Raw genomic sequence first — 20,311 nt, 5'->3', positions numbered from 1 at the left:
CGAGAACTGTTGAAAGTACAGGAGAACGGTGAAACCCTATTTTTTAACTCAAGGGGAGGTGTAAAATAACCTTATTTCCAAAACTGGGACAGTATCACTTTAAAGGACCAATTCAGTCAATTTCAATATGCTGTTGCATTGCTCACGCTACCCTTGACTTGTCAGTACCCGGTGATGCTAAATTTTTCGGCTCAGCCCTTTCCGAGATAAGCGCCATTTTAATGGGGGCAGTGTTTGTTTAAAAAAAATGTATTAACATAAGCCTACTCCAAATATTTTCCCAAAAGGTACTGCTGTTTGCTAGTTTTATAACCTTTTGGATGTTTTTGGGAATAAATTTACAATGACCAGGATCTCGGAAAAGGCTGAAGAAGAGAAAAAACAAAAACATAAAAACCCTCAGGTACTGACAAGTCTAGGGTAGTGTGAGCATTACAACTGCATGTTGAAATTGACTAACGGTCCTTTAAGTGACTTCCATGTACAACTGGTTGATGTGATTCCCAGTCATAAAAAAGGTTATGTAAAGATCCTGTATTTTTGTAGTGTGAACCCACGGAAGAGACAACACACAGATAACTCATTTTCAGCACTTTATTGAAAACCGAAAGACCAGCCAGTGGAGGACCTCGCTTAGAACTGGATGACCTGGCCCTGTAACACACAAACACAGGAAGAAACAAGTCAGTCATCTGCTCAGTACAGCTTTGGATAACAATACACACAATTTTTGGAAAAATACTACACCACATTAATTAAGTACTTTTAAGTCACAGCATAAACATTTAAGATTGACAATTTGTGATCAGAAACTGTGGCAATGTCGTGCTGGTTAAGAACAGACAAGTAACAGGTCAGCATTATGCTTTTTGGAAACATGAAGTTGGTCAATTCCTTTGTTTATTCCCTTCAAGAGAACTCTATACCATCTACACTTCTGAGCAGCATAAACAGCACAGGCAAACGGCTTCAAGTGAAGCCTTGAGTTTCCAATACCTTTTACCCTGGTCATCCATTCCCAACAGATTCAGGCACCCAAAAATAAGGGTTCCACACAGACAACCATGAACAGTGCAGACAGCAAGAAGGAATTCTAGGCAAGGAATAAGTACACACTTCAAACTTGTGACTGCAAATGTTTGAGTTATGCCCAAACAATGCCCCATTACATGTGGTCAGGCATACACCTTTATTTAGGCAAAAATGTGCTTCCAAACAAAAATGTTGCACTTACGAGGGAACATAAGAACTCAACCCATTTGTTGATTTACTTATCAGAAGCCAGCCTACAACAATTCATTTGAACAATAAGGCATACATCCAGAACTATCAGGACTTTGACACATCTAACTTGCACTAAGGTCAAAGCCACCGGACTGGCAAGACATGTGCATTAGTATACAGGCAAATCGACCCATACCATAAATCAACATTTTGCACATCAACTACAGCTTGTTTTTTGGAACAAACAACGCACTTTGCCTGCCACAGCTTCTGAAAAATAATGTAAAATTAAGTGCTTGACATTTTATGGTTCTTCACTTTGTAATGAACACATGCTGTATTACTGTATGCCTGAAGTTTGAGATTTCTTCTATATGGCTGAAGGACTTAATATTCAGAACACATGGTCAAGTCTGAAATCAGGCACTGAGTAAGAGTACCATCTGCCCTACTGTAGACTTGTGAACTAGGACATGCATGATGGAACTTCCAAATCTAACCAGTTTCACCAAAAGGAAACACAACAGCACCGCAACTCCTACCTACAGCAAGAAAGACAATTCTACTCCATACAAGACAGACACAAACCTTTCAGGTCTGAGTTAATGACACACTGCACACAGCCTTTTCAAAGCATCCACTCAAAGTCTTGGGAATACTGAAGCTGAAATGATTCACTTCTGAACAGCTCAACACCAGGAAATGGCCAGGAGAGTCCAAAATACAACTCCAACACCTAAACAAGTCCTGATACCAAGTAGTGTCACTAACCATTTTAACAACCCAAACCCATCAGGTAGCTCCAGATTATTAGAACTATATCCACGGTAATAGCATTTGATCAAACCTGAGGTGGGTCAACTGCAACCCATTTTTCAAATCACAATGACAACCTGCACACATCACACACACAGGCCAGGCCACAACACACAAGTTAGATCACTTGTCTGCAGTATACAGAGTCAAATGTTTACCTTTCTCTTCTTGTCTCCACCCAACTCGAAGTGCTTGCATCTCTTGATGGCCAGCATTCTCTTGGATCTGCAGTTAGGCTCAACACACTCGAGCCTCAGCACGATCTTCTTTGTAGTCTTAGCCTATTCATTGTAGATTATGAAACGTGATCATTAAAGCAAACGGGTCATTCCATTTCAAAAACAGACATAGCCCATTAAGATGCAATGCAACCTCATTGGAATTAAAAACACACGCCATGCTTGACAGTCATGAGGGAACTTTAGGTTGTCATATTTCGTACTCGAGACTTACCTTTTTCCTGAAAATAGGCTTGGTCTGGCCACCATATCCGGACTGCTTACGGTCGTATCTCCTCTTACCTGTGAATAGTCAAAATGTTAATTTGGGGCTCCAATACATTATACCGATACTTTGTTGCAGCAAAGCATGTTGCTGGCTGGGTCAACAGACATGCTTCGATGCTTGTTGGCCCACAGGTCACCGGGTAGCCTACGCACTGCTAACCATTATGGAGAAGCTTGGCAGTGACAACACTACTCACCCTGGGCGTACAGAGAGTCCTTGCCCTTCTTGTACTGGGTAACTTTGTGAGGTTGGTGCTTCTTGCACTTTTTGCAGTACGTCCTGCGGGTCTTCGGGACGTTCACCTATGAATGCAACGACAGGCAGCGGGGTTAGCGATGTTAGCCTGGGCGCTAGCCGTAGACAGATAGCCCACTTGTTGTACATCATTGTGTTTTGAGCTTATGCTTATGACTTTAAAAAGATGAATGGTGCGTCTCTCAGAATAAATCTTAGTAATAGTGTTAACACGGTGTATAGTGAGAGTAACTTCTCATTTTGAGAAAAGCCTAGCCACATAGGCATGATGTAGCCAGCAGAGCTCGGCTGTCGAGCAATAGATGATACTAGCCAAACATGTCACTGCTTTTTCTACCAATATCCACCAAACGTGGGTTATAATAATATAGTCATTGCATTGCATAGTGTCTTGTGACTTGAAATATTACACATTATAGCAAAATAAGTGTGTTAAACGAATGGATTACTTTAGATTTAGTAAACCAGTGGTCTCAGAAATTTAGGCTCACCATGTTTGCGGACCCGATGCTGCAAGGAAGAGGAAGACGGACCCGGAAGAGTTTCCTAATAAAGGATTCTCAGGCTGGTCACAAGCAATCTGTTGATGTTGCCCTCTAGTGGTCTGGTGTAGAACCTATCTTATCACCTCTGCAGCCCACCGTTCATAATGCTTTGATGAAAATGCAAAATGCATAGGCTTTCCTCAGTTAAATTGGGTAAGTAAGTACATTACCCAGCTAGAATATAGACCTAACAGTAAGAATATTATTTGCAAAGGAGTTCTAAGGTAAATTCCTCTAAAAGTAGAATAAAGGTAATGATTTAATTTGGAAGAGGCTGCTATGAATTTAACTAGGCCTATCTGTGTTAAATTGGGGAAGTCACCATAGGACGACATTAAAAAAGAATGTGGATTAGACATGACCATTGCCAGTGGAAGTATAGTCGAATGACATGCACAGGCAAATAAATTCATAGGCCTATATCCGAAACCTGCATCAGATGTGGTGGTCAGGTACACAGAGGTTCAGATACACTTGCCGTTAATGTTTAATCTCCTGTGTGCCTAAATTCACATTAAGCCCATATGAAAATGAGCAGAAAGAGCAGGAAGCAAAAGGGGAACTAAGCGGAGTCAAATCCTCTCAAAGGGTGGGGTTTATTTCTCTGCCGTGTGTCACAGCCAAGTTACAGTGCCGTTCTCTCACAGCCTCTTTCAGCTTGTACATCCACATCACCTCTCTACAAACAGGCATCACCATTGCATTTAGCTGGCAGAGACGTGCTTCGGGGCGGAGAGAGAGCAAAGGTAAGAGCCACATTTTTGTTTTGTGTTCTTCTGCTGTGAGGGTCCCTCTGCTGGGGTTCTGTGATAGGGCCAAATGTACACACATGATCTTTTTCTGCCACCACAACACAAGCGACAAGGAACCCCAGCAAGTAAATAGATAACCTTGCATGGGTGTCACACTGCATATATACACATAGCTCTTGCGAATGACTTTCAAACTGTGCCTTGGTAGCATGTTGCATGTTTTGTTGAAAATATGTGCACTCTTTCTCACCAAAATACACAAGATGCCTCAAAGGAAGTGTGGTCAACCTAGACTGGGTTTCTATATTTGAGGTGAAGTTGAGGCTCTGTGAGGGTCTGCTGTCATGTTGCCTGTTCTCTCTCACACCTGCTCTGTGACAACAGGGCTGTTTCAGCTGAGCTCACAGAAGAGGATAGGACTTGTCAGAGACACATTGCTACAGTCTCTTTTGGTTCCTCTCAGCTTTTTTTTTTTTTCAACCATGTGATTAGCATCTGTGACACTTCCACAGTTGTCCGCTAACTAACTGTCACTGGAGTTTGTTTGCATATTCAGTGCTGATGGAGGTGGCGGTCCATGCAAAGTGTATTAATGAGCTGAAAAAAATGTGTATTCGCATGCAAAGTATTTCCTCTAATGATGACACGAGAGTGAAGTAGGCTATATGCATATTGTCCACTGTTTGTCCATTGTGCAACATTTCAGAAGCGAGGCACTGAACGAGCTGCATCGGGGAATCAGTGAACAACAAGATGCACACCCAGATGCCTTCACAGTGGTCATGGGAGATTTCAACCACGGAAATCTCAAAACAGTTCTTCCAAAATTTCACCAACATGTTAACTTTCCAACAAGAGGACAAAACACCCTGGACTTTGTTTATACCCCAAAACAAGGAGCATACAAGGCAAAGCCCATCCCCCACATCGGCCTATCAGACCACCTAACGATTCTGCTACTGCCAGCCTACAGACAAAAGGTAAAACTCACCAAACCAGCTCTGAAGGAGGTGAGAAAATGGCCAGAGGGATCCGTATCACGACTACAAGACTGCTTTGAAACCACAGATTGGGACATGTTCAAAACAGCTGCCACCCCACAGCAACCACATTGACAATTGAGGAGTACACAGACCACTGTGACCTCCTACATCACAAAATGCATTGATGATGTTACAGAAATAAAACGCATCACCACCAGAGCCAACCAGAAGCCATGGTTCACAGGAGACGTTCACAGACTGCTGAGGGCCAGAGACAAAGCCTTCAGAGCAGGAGACGTAGCTGGCCTAAAAGCAGCAAGGGCAAACCTGTCCCAGGGCATCAGGAAAGCAAAAAAGGACTACTCACACAAAATAACAACACACTTCAAGGACAGCAGAGACGCACAGAGTCTGTGGCAGGGCATTCAGGCCATCAAGGACTACAAGCCTGCGCCACAGAGCTGTGAGAACAACACCTCTCTGCTCAACGACCTAAACAGTTTTTTTTTCCGTTTTGAAGCACAAAATCACCTCCCCCTCATGACCAACCCCTGTACCTGTCCTCTGCCAGCGTGAAGAGGACACTGGCCACCATCAACCCACGCAAAGCAGCTGGCCCAGACAACATACCTGGCCGAGTGTTGAAGGATTGTGCAGAAGAGCTGAAGGATGTCTTCACAGACATCTTTAACATCTCTCTGGAGCAAGCAGTCATCCCATCACTTTTCAAAGCTGCTACCATCATACCCGTGCCGAAGAAATCATCACCATCATGCTTCAATGACTACCGTCCTGTAGCACTGACGCCCATAATCATGAAGTGCTTCGAACGGCTAGTCCTGTCACACATCAAAGCCACCCTACCCCCCTCACCCTGGACCCCTACCAGTTCGCATACCGAGCCAAGCGATCCACGGAGGATGCAATCTGCTCTGCCCTCCATCCAGCCCTCACCCACTTGGACAATAAAGACTCATATGTGAGAATGCTGTTCATTGACTTCAGCTCAGCATTCAATACCATAATACCACAACAACTCATCAGAAAACTGGACAAACTAGGTTTCAGCACCTCCCCTCTGCAACTGGCTGCTGACTTCCTGTTGCAGAGACCCACAAGCAGTACGGGTAGGGAATAACACCTCAAGCACCCTGACCCTGAGCACGGGGGCTCCGCAAGGTTGTGTTCTCAGCCCCCTGCTGTTCACGCTGCTGACACATGACTGCACAACGACCCACAGCACTAACCATCTAGTGAAGTTTGCGGATGATACAACACTGGTGGGCCTCATCACTAAGGGCGATGAGACCCACTACAGAGAAGAAGTAGACCTGCTGGCCAGATGGTGCAAAGACAACAACCTCCTGGTGAATGTCAACAATGTCAACTTTCAGAGGGTCCAAAAACAACTGCCACCACTGACCATCGACGGTGATGCTGTGGAGAGAGTGAGCAGCACCAAGTTCCTTGGAGTGCACATCAGCGACGACCTCTCTTGGACCACCAACACTACATCACTGGCGAAGAAGGCCCATCAGCGTCTCTACTTCTTGCGCAAACTAAAGAAGGCAAGTGCTACACCCTCCATCATGACAACATTCTACAGAGGAAACATAGAGAGCGTCGTGTCCAGCTGCATCACAGTGTGGGGAGGAAGCTGCACGGAGAAAAACAGGAAGACACTCCAGCGTGTTGTGAACACAGCGAAGAAGATCATTGGAGTACGACTCCCCTCCCTGCAGGGGACATTTACACGCACGCCTCACCCGAAAAGCACTGGATGATCATCAAAGACACAAGCCACCCTGCACACAAACTGTTCAGCCTCCTGCCCTCTGGAAAGAGGTACAGGCGCCTCCGTTCCCGTACCACCAGGCTTGCAAGCAGCACGATGCATCAAGCAATCAAGATACTGAACACTCAACCCACTCTCCCTTCACTGTCAGCCTCTAGCCAGCCAGGCCACTGACAACGCTCCCCCCTCATCCCCACCACCATATCTGCGATGAAACATTCCACCTGCACTACTACATCTGTGACTGAACTTTCAGCCTGCACTAACTCAAAACATACACATGCACCACACACACACACACACACACACACACACACACACACACACACACAAGCACACTGCACTTTCTGCACTAAATTCAAACATACACACACTGACACACAAAAAAAAAATAAAAAAAAAATCATACTCACACACATACACACACACACACACACACAAACACACACACACAACTTACACTGGTACACACACACAGACGCACACCGCACTTTCTACCTGCACTAAAACACACACACACACACACACACACACACACACACACACACACACACACACACACACACGCACACACGCACACAAAACACATACAAACACACACACACACATACTGCTGCTGGTGTATTTAATAAAAACCTTTTTTTAATTATTTATTTCTTCAAATGCTACTATTACTATGTCAGAACGCTATAAAGGACTTTTAGAAAAAAGAACAACAAAATACCTCCTCTTAATGTATGTTCTCTACAAGTCTTCTGTTGTCCAGTCTTGCACTTTAAATGTCTGTATGAGCAATGTCTACGTCCATACTGTCTATGTCCATGTATGAGTACTGTCTATGTCTATACTGTCTATGTCCTTACCTAGATTAGTCTATGTCTGCATGGGAGAGCAAGAAACGCAATTTCAAATTCTTTGTATGACCAGTGCATGTAAAGAAATTGACAATAAACTTGACTTGACTTGACTTGACTTGATTTCAGTATGCGTTTAAATTTGAAATGTGTGCAACTACGTATTGTCAGTGAAGACAGGTGACGTTTTAATAGAAAAGCAACAAACAAAACTGTATAGAAATATGCATGGTAGGAGAGTCAACTGATCATGCAGCATTGAAAAAAAGCAAAAGCAAAACAAACAAAAATCTGTATAAAAATATGTATGGCAGGAGAATCAACAAATCATGCAGCGTTAGTCAAATGCATGGCCATGCATATCAGGTGCATGTCAACTCATGTGCATGACAAGGCAAATGAGCTCCTCAGTTCAGTCCAGTCCAGCTATGGATTTGATTGGATGAGACTACTCGACCATGCATGGCTGCAGAGAGAGAGAGAGAGAGAGAGAGAGAGAGAGAGAGAGAGAGAGAGAGAGAGAGAGAGAGAGAGAGCGTTGTGCACGAGTTTCGGGCGAGATAACAGAAAGGCTATTTGGCAACCAAACCAGGAACATCCTCATTCTTTGGCCGGATTACTGGTAACTGTACACTAAGCTGACATGTAGGCCTACTGTAGGCCAGAGGTGGAACGTAACCAAGTATTTTTTTTATTTTACTTCGTTACTGTACTTAAGTATTTTTTTCTGGAATTTGTACTTACTTGAGTAAAAATAAAAATGCAGACTTTTAATTTTACTCAATTACATTTTTTGACAATTATATGTACTTTCTACTCCTTACATTTCTAGAAGAGGACTTTGTTACTAGTTACATTTATCCTAGGTTTTCCTGTTGTGTTTCGTGGACCGTTGCAGAAACTTTTTCCTATTGGATCAAGTTGGCAGACATGGAGAAAGACAGCCATTGTGCAAGTAGGCCTACTTGTACTTTTGTACTCAAAAAGTACATTTAAATGTTAGGACTTCTACTTCTACTTTCACTTGAGTAATTCTTTCGCAGGGTACTTCTACTTTTACTTAAGTACACAACGTCAGTACTTCTTCCACCTCTGCTGTAGGCCTACGTGAGTCTTCTATTCAAGAGGCAACTAACTAAATATCCTTTCTGGGTTGCATTTCTTGATAGGGTAGTTGTTAGCCAGTTAGCAACTTGGGTAGTTGCCAATGGGAAATTGCATTGTAAACAACAAAGGTGGGGGGGGGGCATTTTACAAGAAGCTGTGAAAAACATTGCTGACTCAAGCACAGCGCTTCAGAGAAGCACTTTTATCACTATTGCAGCCTCCAGTACAGCAGCCATGTTGAATGTCTTTCTTTCCAGCTGCCTGTGTGTGTGTGTGTGTGTGTGTGTGTGTGTGTGTGTGTGTGTGTGTGTGTGTGTGTGTGTGTGTGTGTGTGTGTGTGTGTGTGTGTGTGTGTGCATGGCGCTGGCAGCTTTGGCTGGGCCCAGGACAAAGTCATCTGAAAAGGCCCCCCACCCAATACATTCAATGTAATGAGGGCCCAATTATGGGCCCCACATTCCCCTGGGCCTGGGACAACTGACCCCTTTGTCCACCCTTGTCGGCTTCCCCATGTGTGTGTGTGTGTGTGTGTGTGTGTGTGTGTGTGTGTGTGTGTGTGTGTGTGTGTGTGTGTGTGTGTGTGTGTTTGTGTGTGTGTGTGTGTGTGTAGTGTATACACAATGTGGCGAGTATTCACTTCTGGTCAGATAAGCATGTGGCCAAGTCTATCTTGCACACAGCTCCGCGTCCCATAAAGCACCAGCATCATCAGCACCATACACACAGCGCACTTATCAGTCAGGAAGCCGTCTGTGGCCCAAGCTTGCTATTACTCAATATAGGCTACGCCAGTGGTTCTCAACCTTTTTTTTTAATACACGTATATTTTTTAGGGCTTTTTTGCCTTTATTTCTGACAGGACAGTGGAGGAGAGACAGGAAATGAGTGGGGAGAGAGAGACAGGGAAGGATCGGCAAATGACCCGGGCCGGAATCGAACCCGCATCACTGTAGTAATCCAGTGCCTACCGTTAGGCCACGGCAGGGCCTCTCTACCTTTTTTGTACAAATGCCACCTTGTCCTCATCATAAGCCTACCAACGCCCCCTTAGTATTACTATTAAAAAATAAACTATGTCCACCAATGGCAACTGAGCACGCCCCCTCTCAGCTGTATCTTTCTCAATGCCCCCCAAGGGCTCCCTAACATCCCCCGGGAGGGCTTAGAGCCCCTGTTGGGAAACTGTAGCCTACACCAACAGAAACTCAAGGCCATGACTGAAAATGGAGACTCAATTGAAGATGGGTTGTGGTGCATTTCAAATGGATATTCAAAACACAAGTTTTTGAGATGTTTACTTTTCCTTCTCTTTGAATCTAGCTGCTGTTGCCTGGAGATGATGACATCTAAGTTTTCATACCGGTATTTAGGCTTTTTTCACATTTGGAAGGTGTTGCAAGGGGCGAAAGAGGGATAGTGTGTTGCTGTACTCCGCCCTACAAAGACATAGTGCACTAACTATATATTTTGTCAGAATTGAGTTTAGACTACAATTATCTTCATTACACCTCCTTTATTTTGTGACAAAGTTGTATGGCCCAAATGTGTCCCATTTGAGAGATATTGCTATGTCAAATTTGCAGTAACGACAATATTATTACATTACATTATATTGCACTTAGCTGACGCTTTCATTTATTCAAAGCGACTTACAGTTATTATTTTTCAGGGTATTGGTTACAGTCCCTGGAGCAATGTGGGGTTAGGTGCCTTGCTCAAGGGCACTTCAGCCATGGATGGAGATGTAGGGAGAGGTCAGGGGGTATTCAAACCTGCAACCCCTAGATTGAAAGACCAACTCTCTAACCACTAGGCCATGGCTGCCCCATAGTTACTATATTGATTACTATAGTGGTTATTGGATAGGATGATTATGAAGACATGGCTGACAATATCCAACTTAATGCCAAAACCTTGAAGGTATTTTTCTCAATTTCGATGTTGCCGTAGTTTATGGACCTTGCCTTTGCAGGGTAGTATACTGTCAACAACCCTCGAAAGTGTTGAAATCAAGTCGCCATGAGTCAGTGCTCCACTGCCCACCGTTCCTGTACACTGTAGGCCTACTACATGGGCCCATTTTTCTGAATGTGTCTTTACAAATTAAAGTCGCAGTCCCTGACCCAAGACACTGTCCATGAATTAAAGCACAAAAACATTTGCAAGCCACTATAAGCTTGTTGTTAACAAAATGGTGACGACCAAGTGTTTTGGTAATGTCATACAGCAATGCTGTTATGATGAAGTTGAGGTAAGAGGTCACTCTCCTCTCATAGTTAACCCAGCGAATGCAGGGCTAAGAAGCTACTCTGCTCTCATAGTTAACCCTTTTGCGCTGAGGCTATGTTATAACCTGACTGTCAGATAAAGACTTGGTCATTACAGTTCTACTGTTATGTCTTCTCTCTGCAATATCAGCAATGTTATTATGTAGTTGAGTCTTTTTAGCCATGAGTGAACCGATGGGCTGATCTCCGCAAAGAGGGCTACCTTTGGCTACTTGTAGTGAAATATGTGACAATGACGAGGCAAACTGTAAGTCAGTGTGCAAGCTGATGCTTCAGGCTGATTTTCTTAGTTTGCAGAACAGGGCAGCGTTGATGCAACTTCCCCATTTCATTGTAGGGGTTAGTGTCTGTGACTTCAGATAACCATGCAAACTCAAACAGCCATTGTAGAACACAAAATAGACATTTGAAAATGATCTGAGTGAACGTCAACTAAAATACCAAAACAAAACAAAGATCTCCTTACAAAGCACATGTGCTCTCAGACTGTGTGGTTTGTGCTGCATTTGGTTATTTGCAGGAAATCCAGGTTGGTCCATGATGAGCAGATATGAAACGCTGCACAGTGTCTTAAGACAGTAAACATCTTGAGATACAGTGAAAATTGCAGTGTTAATTCAACACTGTTCTAACTTCTAAGCAGATATGGTCCCACTCCATGCAGTGTTAAATTCAACTCTTTGAGTGATGAATTATAACTTAGAGTGTTGAATTTTAACACAATTTTTCGCATGTACGTGTATGTCTTAACAGTGTTAATTCAGCACTCAAAGGGTTAAAATGTAACACTAAAATTGAGTGGGACCATATGTGTTCAGAATAGTGTTGAGTTAACACTGCAACGTTTATGGTCTACCATAGAAGACATGCATAGCAGGTTCATAACTCATTATGACAAACAGCAGCTCCTTAATAATGATTCTTAGTTAGTGATTTTGTTTCAAGACATACACTATTTTAACCTCAGCTCAGATTGGCAGAAGTGGTCTTTGAGTATTTTTTACAAGTAAGTAAAACATTTTTGAGAAGCATGCACTGCTATGAAGGGAGGAGTACTCTGGTCTCAATCTATTAAAACATGACCCCTGTTATAACTTTGCTGTTACCAGAATGGCAACGACCAAATCGTAATGTACAAACCCCAACTCCGATGAAGTTGGGACGTTTGGTAAACAGTGAATAAAATCAAAATGCTATCATTTTCAAAACATTCAATCTATTCATTAGATGGAGAATAGTGAAAAGATAACATATTAAGTGTTAAAACCGAGAAAAAATATTGTTTTGGGGGACATATGTACTCATTTCTAATTTGATAAATCCAACACGTCTCAAAAGAGTTGGGACGGGGACAATAAATGGCAGCAAATGTCGAGGAAGACTAAAAACAAAACAAAAGACAACACTTAACAGTTAAATACATTAACCGATGAGATGATTTTATATAAAAAACAGTGTTAATTCCTATCTTGGACATGATTTCACCAGCTTAAATGGTGGGTGTATTCCTTGTCATGTTTTGCAGTGTTTTCCTTTCTGTAGTGCTTACAGTGTGACGGGTCTTGACCAAAAACCCACCATTTTATCACCTGCTGGTCCTTATGATGGAGCCAAACTGTTAAAACATAGTAGAGAATGCAATTTGACCTTACTATGTGGCAGTAATCGAAGATCTCCCTTCAAAATATAATGCATGAAAAGCTTTTCATGCTGTTTAAAACCCATTTATACCATTCAGCACTGTATTTAACTCTACAGATGAGTGAGAACATCTTAACCAATGCACTACTGCACCAGCATGCCATCATGGAGGCTGACTTTTGAAGCTAGCACTAACACAAGTTGGATGGTCCATTTTCACTGTAGCACAGGATGTGCAATGCTCTATTATTGTCAAAAAGAATGGACTTCTACAACTTCTGCTGACTTCTGTAAGCAAAGGATAGTTTCCCATGTCTTCTGGGTTTATTTCAAGTGAGCTCAGGTGCTTAGGAGAATGTTACACCCCTGTATCATTTGCACGCATTAAGCATTCTTAATATGGTCAATTTTCAATAGCTCTAGCACTCCAGGAATTAGAGTGAGACTACAGCCAATATATATTTCATGATGTCATGTACCTATACAATGATTTCAGTAACAAAAATATGTCTTATATACACTCAATCGTGGTAAATCAAAGGGAATTCAAAAATGTATGTAATAACTATGGTAATTATTCCCTTTTCATCTTTAATTCTGAGTGACTCAGCCTCTCTGTGATGATCTTATACCTGGACACCTATATTGTCCTGCAGTACAATTCATTTTGAAATGTTCTTCTTTGTTGTTTTATCTTATTTGGATGTTTACTAACTTTCACTGATCCCCGTCCCAACTCTTTTGAGACGTGTTGGATTTATCAAATTAGAAATGAGTACATATGTCCCCCAAAACAATATTTTTTCTCGGTTTTAACACTTAATATGTTGTCTTTTCACTATTCTCCATCTAATGAATAGATTGAATGTTTTGAAAATGATACCATTTTGATTTTATTCACTGTTTACCAAACGTCCCAACTTCATCGGAGTTGGGGTTTGTATTAGGCTCCTAAAGGCCCTGTGTAATGTCCTAGTGGTGCACTGCTATGGCCGTGTATGGTAATTCTATTCCATTACTTTCAGCGTTCCCCGGATGGAATGGTGTGTATGGTGTGGCTACCCCATATGAGCCTGTTGACAGGCCTATTCATTCTTAACTAAAAAACCAGGGCTCCAAATTAACACCCACCAACCAGCCAAATGCTGGTGAAAATTCAGTTTGGCTGGTAGGAAAGAAAGCAAATTTAGATCCCTGCTGAAAACACTCTGTCTACATTATATAACATTGGTGTGACATTACAGAGAGTTTTATGTAAATAGCAGACTAAAGACTTGGTCGTTACCATGTTGGAGACAGTAAGGATAGAGCATGATGCCCTCCACTAAGATAATAGAGCAGCCCCTTGATGCAGAGCCTCTGTTACTCTGTTGTAACGTTATTGACACCAGAATGGTAATGTTACCCAAGACTCCGTACATTATAGCAATGTTGTTATGATTTAGCTGAGAGCTTTCAGCAAAGAGTGAATATGCTTGTCGACGGGCCCATCTGCAGTAGAGGCTACAAGAAAGAACCCCACATTCTGAAAGAGATGTGGGCACGGCACAAGGAGGGGGTTGGAAAGTGTTGAAAAGCTTAACAAATACAGTGGTGTTGCTGCATGGGTGAATCTCGCACTGTGGTGACAGTGACAACGTTGGTGTCAGCAGTATCTTAAGCAACCAGGAAATGCTCAAGTTTTACTTTAAAAGTTGGTGTGTTGTGTTAGCACTGCAGAATTCATTTCTACTTGCAGGGCAAGTACACATCATTCATTGCCACTTGCAGGGCAAGTACTGAGTTGTTGGTACATGAGTTGGTGTGCATAGTGTAGTCTGAATACTAATAATAGTCAACCAAATTATCACAGAATAGCACAACAAAACCATAGGCCAGGCCTACCTGTTTGGCCCCTCTTCCATGCTAACAATGCTAGTGCACCTTAACCCATTTTAGCATGATGCTGTGTGCATACATTGCTCCACCTTTGGCGCCTGGAGAGACATATAGCCTACGCTGCATTCAGGCTCTTGAGATTTGAGGGTTTTTTAAAATTTAAAATGTGGGTATGTTAGAGCTGGATGAACATATTCTAATGTAAAATGAGGGTCCTAGCTCTTAAATGCAACCTATTTCATGTTTTCATGCGCTTCAGAGTTTGGAGGGTTTTATTAGGCAGAGGGCACCTTTTCCCAAAAAGAAAACAGGCGTTTTTTTGCAGGTGCCTTAGGCTAAAATGGGCTAAATGTTATATGAAGGGGGTGTCGTGCCGAAAAGCGAGTGCCTGCCAGAACACGAGTGCCCTCATTGAAACCAATGGAAACCGATGACCAATTTTTCAGATAGTTTTTACCCATTTTTGCAGATAAATCTGACACAATTTAAGATGGAAAGCCTATCAATAAAGCATCTACATTCCTTCTGGAAGTATTACAAAGAACTGGTTACAATTTCAGTATTATTTCCATGAAAGAATCGAAGAATTGTCATAACAAATGTTACAGTTTCATTCAAATAGCTCATATTAAGTGCAGGACGAGTAATGTTTCATAAGCATATTTTTAGTTCATAAATTATGTAATTCATTCTGCAAGAAATTGTATAATTTTCTCTCAAAAAATGTCATTGGTTTCAATGAGGGCACTCGTGTTCTGGCAGGCACTCACTTTTTGGCACGACAGGGGCCTGTGGCTCAGTAGCCTAGCATGCCATGTATACTGTGTTTCATCGGGCACCGCAGTTTGATTCCGACCTGAGGTCATCTCCCCATCTTTCAACATCTCTCACTTCCCATTCGTTTCAAGTCTCTCTCTCTCACTGTCCTTCCAGAGTAATACATTGGCGTAAAATTCCAGAGTAGACTTAAAAGATTAGACTATCTTGAAAAAGGTTGCATTGGTTTTGGCCTTCCGTTTCCAGGTAGCAGAAAAAAAATCCTGTTTAGGGGGCTGAAACGCATTTGTTACAATGGAGGATTTATTTTTATCCACATGTTGCGTTTACACCTAACAGGAGAAAAAAATACCCTGCTAAAAAAATATCCTGCTACGTGGAAACAGCACCATAATCTCTACAGTCCCATCCTCAACAAAGGCACACAAATTATGAATAAAAACTATGATAGTTTATTGGTAGAGGTTATAAGAGGCTAGTAATAATTTGTAAAAATTTGAATATAGTATTGATGATGATTTGAAGCTTGGAAGCACTATCACTTCACAGCATGTGGTTGTTTTTTGGACTGATGGGTAACAAAATTTTGAAAGGCCATATCACGATATTGGATCCTTGTATCGCGATACAGTATCGTGACTCTGTGTATCACGATTTCTCGATTCGATACAATATCGTTATACAGCCCTAATGTATATTAATAATATGTATATCAAACAATATTTTGGATTTTTTTCCAGATTCAAAGTGTGCATGGCTTATCATTAGCCATGGTGGCTAAGCCGAGGAACAAAGCCTTCATTATCCCAAAGACCAAATGATTAACAAATGTTCACGCATATCTTTCTGCACCTCTTGTTCCGCATCAGATCAACACTGAATCAATGGGGGCCTTGTGGCAGCGTTGGAGGCCAATAGACAGTGACACAGATACAGCTGATAAACCTGCTCTTGCCCATATGGTTTAAATCCTCATTCAGAAGTTTAAAAATCGACAGCATAGATCAATGCACACACTTAACACACTCACACACACACACATGCACGCACGCACGCACGCACACACACACACACACACACACACACACACACACACACACACACACACACACACACACACACACACACACACACACACATTCATGATGCTCTCCCGTTTTGTTATACGGCTTAAACAACTTTGACCCATAAGAGCCCATATAATGTAAAGCAGGAACTGGAATTTGAACTCTATTGTGGGGTAACACGGAAGCCAACGTTTGGGGGCGGGGGGTTGGCAAAGGGATGCCAGTTGTGTAGCTTAGAGCCCCAGAGTTGGGTCTACAAAGTAGTTACAGTGCATGTTGATGATGGTTGGTGTTGGTGGTAAGGGTAGGGGGAAGGTCGTGGTGTGGTGTGGTGTGGTGTGGTGCACTGTAAGTTGCTGATATCGACCCTCTCTCTCTCTCTCTCTCTCTCTCTCTCTCTCTCTCTCTCTCTCTCTCTCTCTCTCTCTCTCTCTCTCTGGATAAGTGGCCATGCAGGAACACGAAGCAGGAAGATAGGGGTTTAAAGGAAACAGCTGTGGCAAGGCAAGGCAAGGCAAGGCAGAGCGCGGCCAGGCAGGAAGCTGCCAGTATCAAACAAAGGGTGTCATTGACACGGCATGGGGGCCGCATGCAAATGAGCCCTAATCAGCAGCTGATACCGTACCTGCATGGCCACTTCCAGCCGCTGTTGTGTTGGGCTCAGATGTGCAATAAAATTGTGCGAATAGTGTTAAATCAACACTTGGAGAGTTGGATTTAACACTCGGACGGTCAGGGTGGACTGATACCAAATGGTCTCCCGGGCATTTTTTTTTGCACATCTTCCCTTTTGTGGGCAAGTCTCTTTTGCTCAGAGCCATTATTATCACCATATTGTCATATTGTCATCAAAATTGTAATGACCAAGTCTTAATCTGTTACTTAACCCCTTAGCGCAGAGCCTATGTTAACCTTACTGTCACCAAAATTGTAATGGCTATGTCTTAACACTTTTTGTCCTAAGGCCTTTTTGGGAAAGGGTGCCCTCTTCCTATTAAATCCTAAATATCTCAGCCATGCAAGCATGAAATGAGTTATAATTAAAAGCCAAGACCCTCCTCTTGCATTATAATGTGTTCATTCAGCTCTAACATACCCACATATTTAATAAAACAGCTCAAATCTCAAAATCCTGAATGCAGCGTATATGTGTCTCCAGGACACAATGGGTTAATCTCTTACTACTCTGCACTGTCATAGCAATGTTGTTATGATGTAGTTGAGTAGCCTATTTTCAGCAAAGAGTGATAGGCCCGCCGGCGACCTAATCTGCAGTAAGATTACGGCTGACGTTCTATTTCCAGTCGCAAATATCAAACACTGTTTGATTTCTACGATTTGCGATCGGCGACTCTTTGCGCTGCCAAAATTCTATCCTAGAACGTCGCGCATGACGAGGAAATCTTGCCCGACAATCGCTTGCGATGATTCTGGGGGGTAAAGTTCTACCGATTGTTGTAAGGGGGGTTTTCAGCCGAGAATCGGGCCGATATCCGTGTAGTTTGTGCCTGGCTTAAGTGTTGAATTCACGCTGCCAAAGTGACAGTGGTGGGCTAACCTCCCGTAGCCTCCCAATTTGGGTTTGCTGTGGTGAAGGCCACCCATCTGTTGGCTCAAAAAACTAGTCTTAATCACATGCTATATACTACACTACAAAGCATAACATGTAATGCGTTTGATTAGGATGTATTGGTGCAGCCATGCCCTGTTGGTTGAGGTAGCTGTGGAAGGGTTTCAATCAGAGGGTTCAATCCCACCTTTACCATATATGAAGAACGTATGACCCTACCCACACCTTCTTTCATGGCTGAAGAAGTGTCCTTGAGCAAGGCAACTAACCCCACTTTCATAGGTGTGCACAGATAGGGATGAGGTGGTGCTAAAGCACTTGCCCCTTTGCCCTATTGTACAAAAAAATGCTCCTTTTGAAAGTTCTTTTTATAACGTTTTTTGTCAAAAAATTCTGTGGTCCATGTTGACATGATAATCTACAAATGCTTCACGATCAAAGGCATGTGACAATAATGTCCAGATATTATAGCCTCTAGCCTAGTAAGGCAGCCAGAAGTTGCACATGCCTTCAACACCCCCATCCTCAGCACCTGCTCCCCAAAATGTCTGTGCATGCCACTGCCCACTTTGCTCCAGGGACTGTAATCTAACTGCAAAGCTCCAATACTGTCAATAAATATGCGAAGGCCTTCACAAACTGCAACATCGGGCTGAGATGGTGTGTCTTACCTGATTCCTACCATCTGTAGTGAGGCATGGGAACGCCCCCGCGTGACGTAGCCGAACGCAGCCAGATGATGTGAATCAGGTTAGTGTGTCTTACCTTCCAACCACGGTTTTGCCATGTAAAGGCCATCCATTAGCTGAAATAGGCCTAACATAACTACATTTTAATCGCCTGCTACAAAGCATAACTTATAAACCTGTCAATTCAAAAGAAGAATGTTTGCTGCACTGTTAGACAAGGCGAACCCGATGACGCACAGAGGCGAAACACATCTAACGTGTGCGGTAAACTTTCTTCTTTTGAGTTGTTAATCAATCTTGCATTTATCAGCTCCTTGAAGCTGTGCATGGATCCTTGAACGTTTGCATGTAAAGTTGTCAATTGGGAGCCAAGTTCTTGTGCAGTCAGACTTCTTCAAGGCCTTCAATAAAAAAAGACAAGTAAGGTTTTACAATATATTGCAATCAGTTGGAGCTTTTATCCACAAGTGACTTCTTTTTTAGGAGATTTGAAGGCCTTGCACTTCTCAGAACTTCTTCAGTCGTCAACATCTTCAAGCCTCAAGAAGAAGCAGGCGTCAAGGTCTCTAGCACTGTTGCCAGATTGGGCGGGTGCCCGCCCAATTGGGCTACTTGGGATAAGCGTCTGCGGGTAAAAACGGGAAAAAATGGCAATTTTTCAGCCGTTTTGTGCCCATAGAAGTCAATTTAATTTGTTGAATTTGGGCGGAATTTAGCGCATTTTGCCGTTTTTTGAGAGCATTTTGGGCGGGATTTGGTCAGACAAATCTGGCAACCAGTGTTAATTTCGTCAGCTTTTTTTGATTTAGTCTTAGTCTTAGTCACAATGACGAAAATCAATTTTAGTCTTAGTCATATTTTAGTCATTGTCTTCTCAATTTAGTCTTAGTCTTAGTCAAAATGACGAAAATCAATTTTAGTCATAGTCAAATTTTAGTCATTTTAGTCATTTTCGTCAACCTTTCAAATTTTAGTCATTTTAGTCAATATTGTGGTGTAAAATAAATAACCTACAATGGCTATTGTTATTTCAGAAAGTATTACTAATATAGCCTATTGCAGCAAATATTCACCTTGTTACTAGGTCATTTTCCACCAAAACCCAAATCAGTCATTTCAACATCATAGAGCAAAGGAGCATCGCGCGCGCGCGCGCACACACACACACACACACACACACTTCCAGGTGCAGGCTGCTCTCTCTCTCTCTCTCTCTCTCTCTCTCTCTCTCTCTCTCTCTCTCTCTCTCTCTCTCTCTCTCTCTCGTGCATTAGAAGCTGCTGCATATTATTTGATTTTGAGTTTGATCACGGAGGAAACTACATGCTCTTCTTCACCTGACCGCGTGACTTAAAGCCTGCAGACTAGGTACCGGCAGTGGGAAGACCAGACATCCCAAGTCTCCATGAAGTTCAAGAAGTCTCCCTGATAGTGGCTTCCCGATGACCACGAGTCAGATAAAATATTGCTGATGTTAGACTATGCAGTTAGCGGTTTTTGTTTTCAATTGGCAATGCGAGCAGAGAACGATAATGACTCGTGCGACATGCGTGGAATAGGCTT

At 42.6% G+C, this 20,311-nt stretch overlaps 2 protein-coding genes across 2 annotated transcripts in view; one reads left to right on the top strand and one right to left on the bottom strand.

The window, feature by feature from the left end:
• Positions 1–580: 580 nt before the first annotated feature.
• Positions 581–3,408, bottom strand: rpl36a (ribosomal protein L36A). Its single transcript, XM_063189790.1, has 5 exons — positions 3,294–3,408; positions 2,744–2,849; positions 2,494–2,561; positions 2,199–2,321; positions 581–654 (listed from the first exon to the last, which is right to left on the bottom strand). Exons 1-5 carry the CDS (start codon positions 3,294–3,296, stop codon positions 634–636), a joined length of 321 nt encoding a protein of 106 aa, XP_063045860.1. The 5' UTR covers positions 3,297–3,408; the 3' UTR covers positions 581–633.
• Positions 3,409–3,841: 433 nt separating this feature from the next.
• Positions 3,842–20,311, top strand: part of btk (Bruton agammaglobulinemia tyrosine kinase) — a 39,068-nt gene continuing 22,598 nt past the window's right edge. The window contains exon 1 of the mRNA XM_063189786.1: positions 3,842–4,093. The gene's annotated coding sequence lies outside the window, so the exon portion shown is untranslated. The remainder of the gene's footprint in view (positions 4,094–20,311) is intronic.

This window comes from Engraulis encrasicolus, chromosome 23, assembly GCF_034702125.1.
Source record: "Engraulis encrasicolus isolate BLACKSEA-1 chromosome 23, IST_EnEncr_1.0, whole genome shotgun sequence".
In the NCBI taxonomy this organism is placed as follows: Eukaryota; Metazoa; Chordata; class Actinopteri; order Clupeiformes; family Engraulidae; genus Engraulis; species Engraulis encrasicolus.
The sequence above is the reverse complement of the archived record's forward strand: the minus strand, read 5'-3'. Positions and strand labels throughout refer to the sequence as shown.

Coding starts and splice junctions, on each gene's coding strand:
- rpl36a (XM_063189790.1), bottom strand. Junction 2,322..2,493: donor AGCCTATTTTCAGGAAAAAG/GTAAGTCTCGAG, acceptor TACAATGAATAG/GCTAAGACTACAAAGAAGAT. Junction 655..2,198: donor GTGGAGACAAGAAGAGAAAG/GTAAACATTTGA, acceptor TGTGTGTTACAG/GGCCAGGTCATCCAGTTCTA.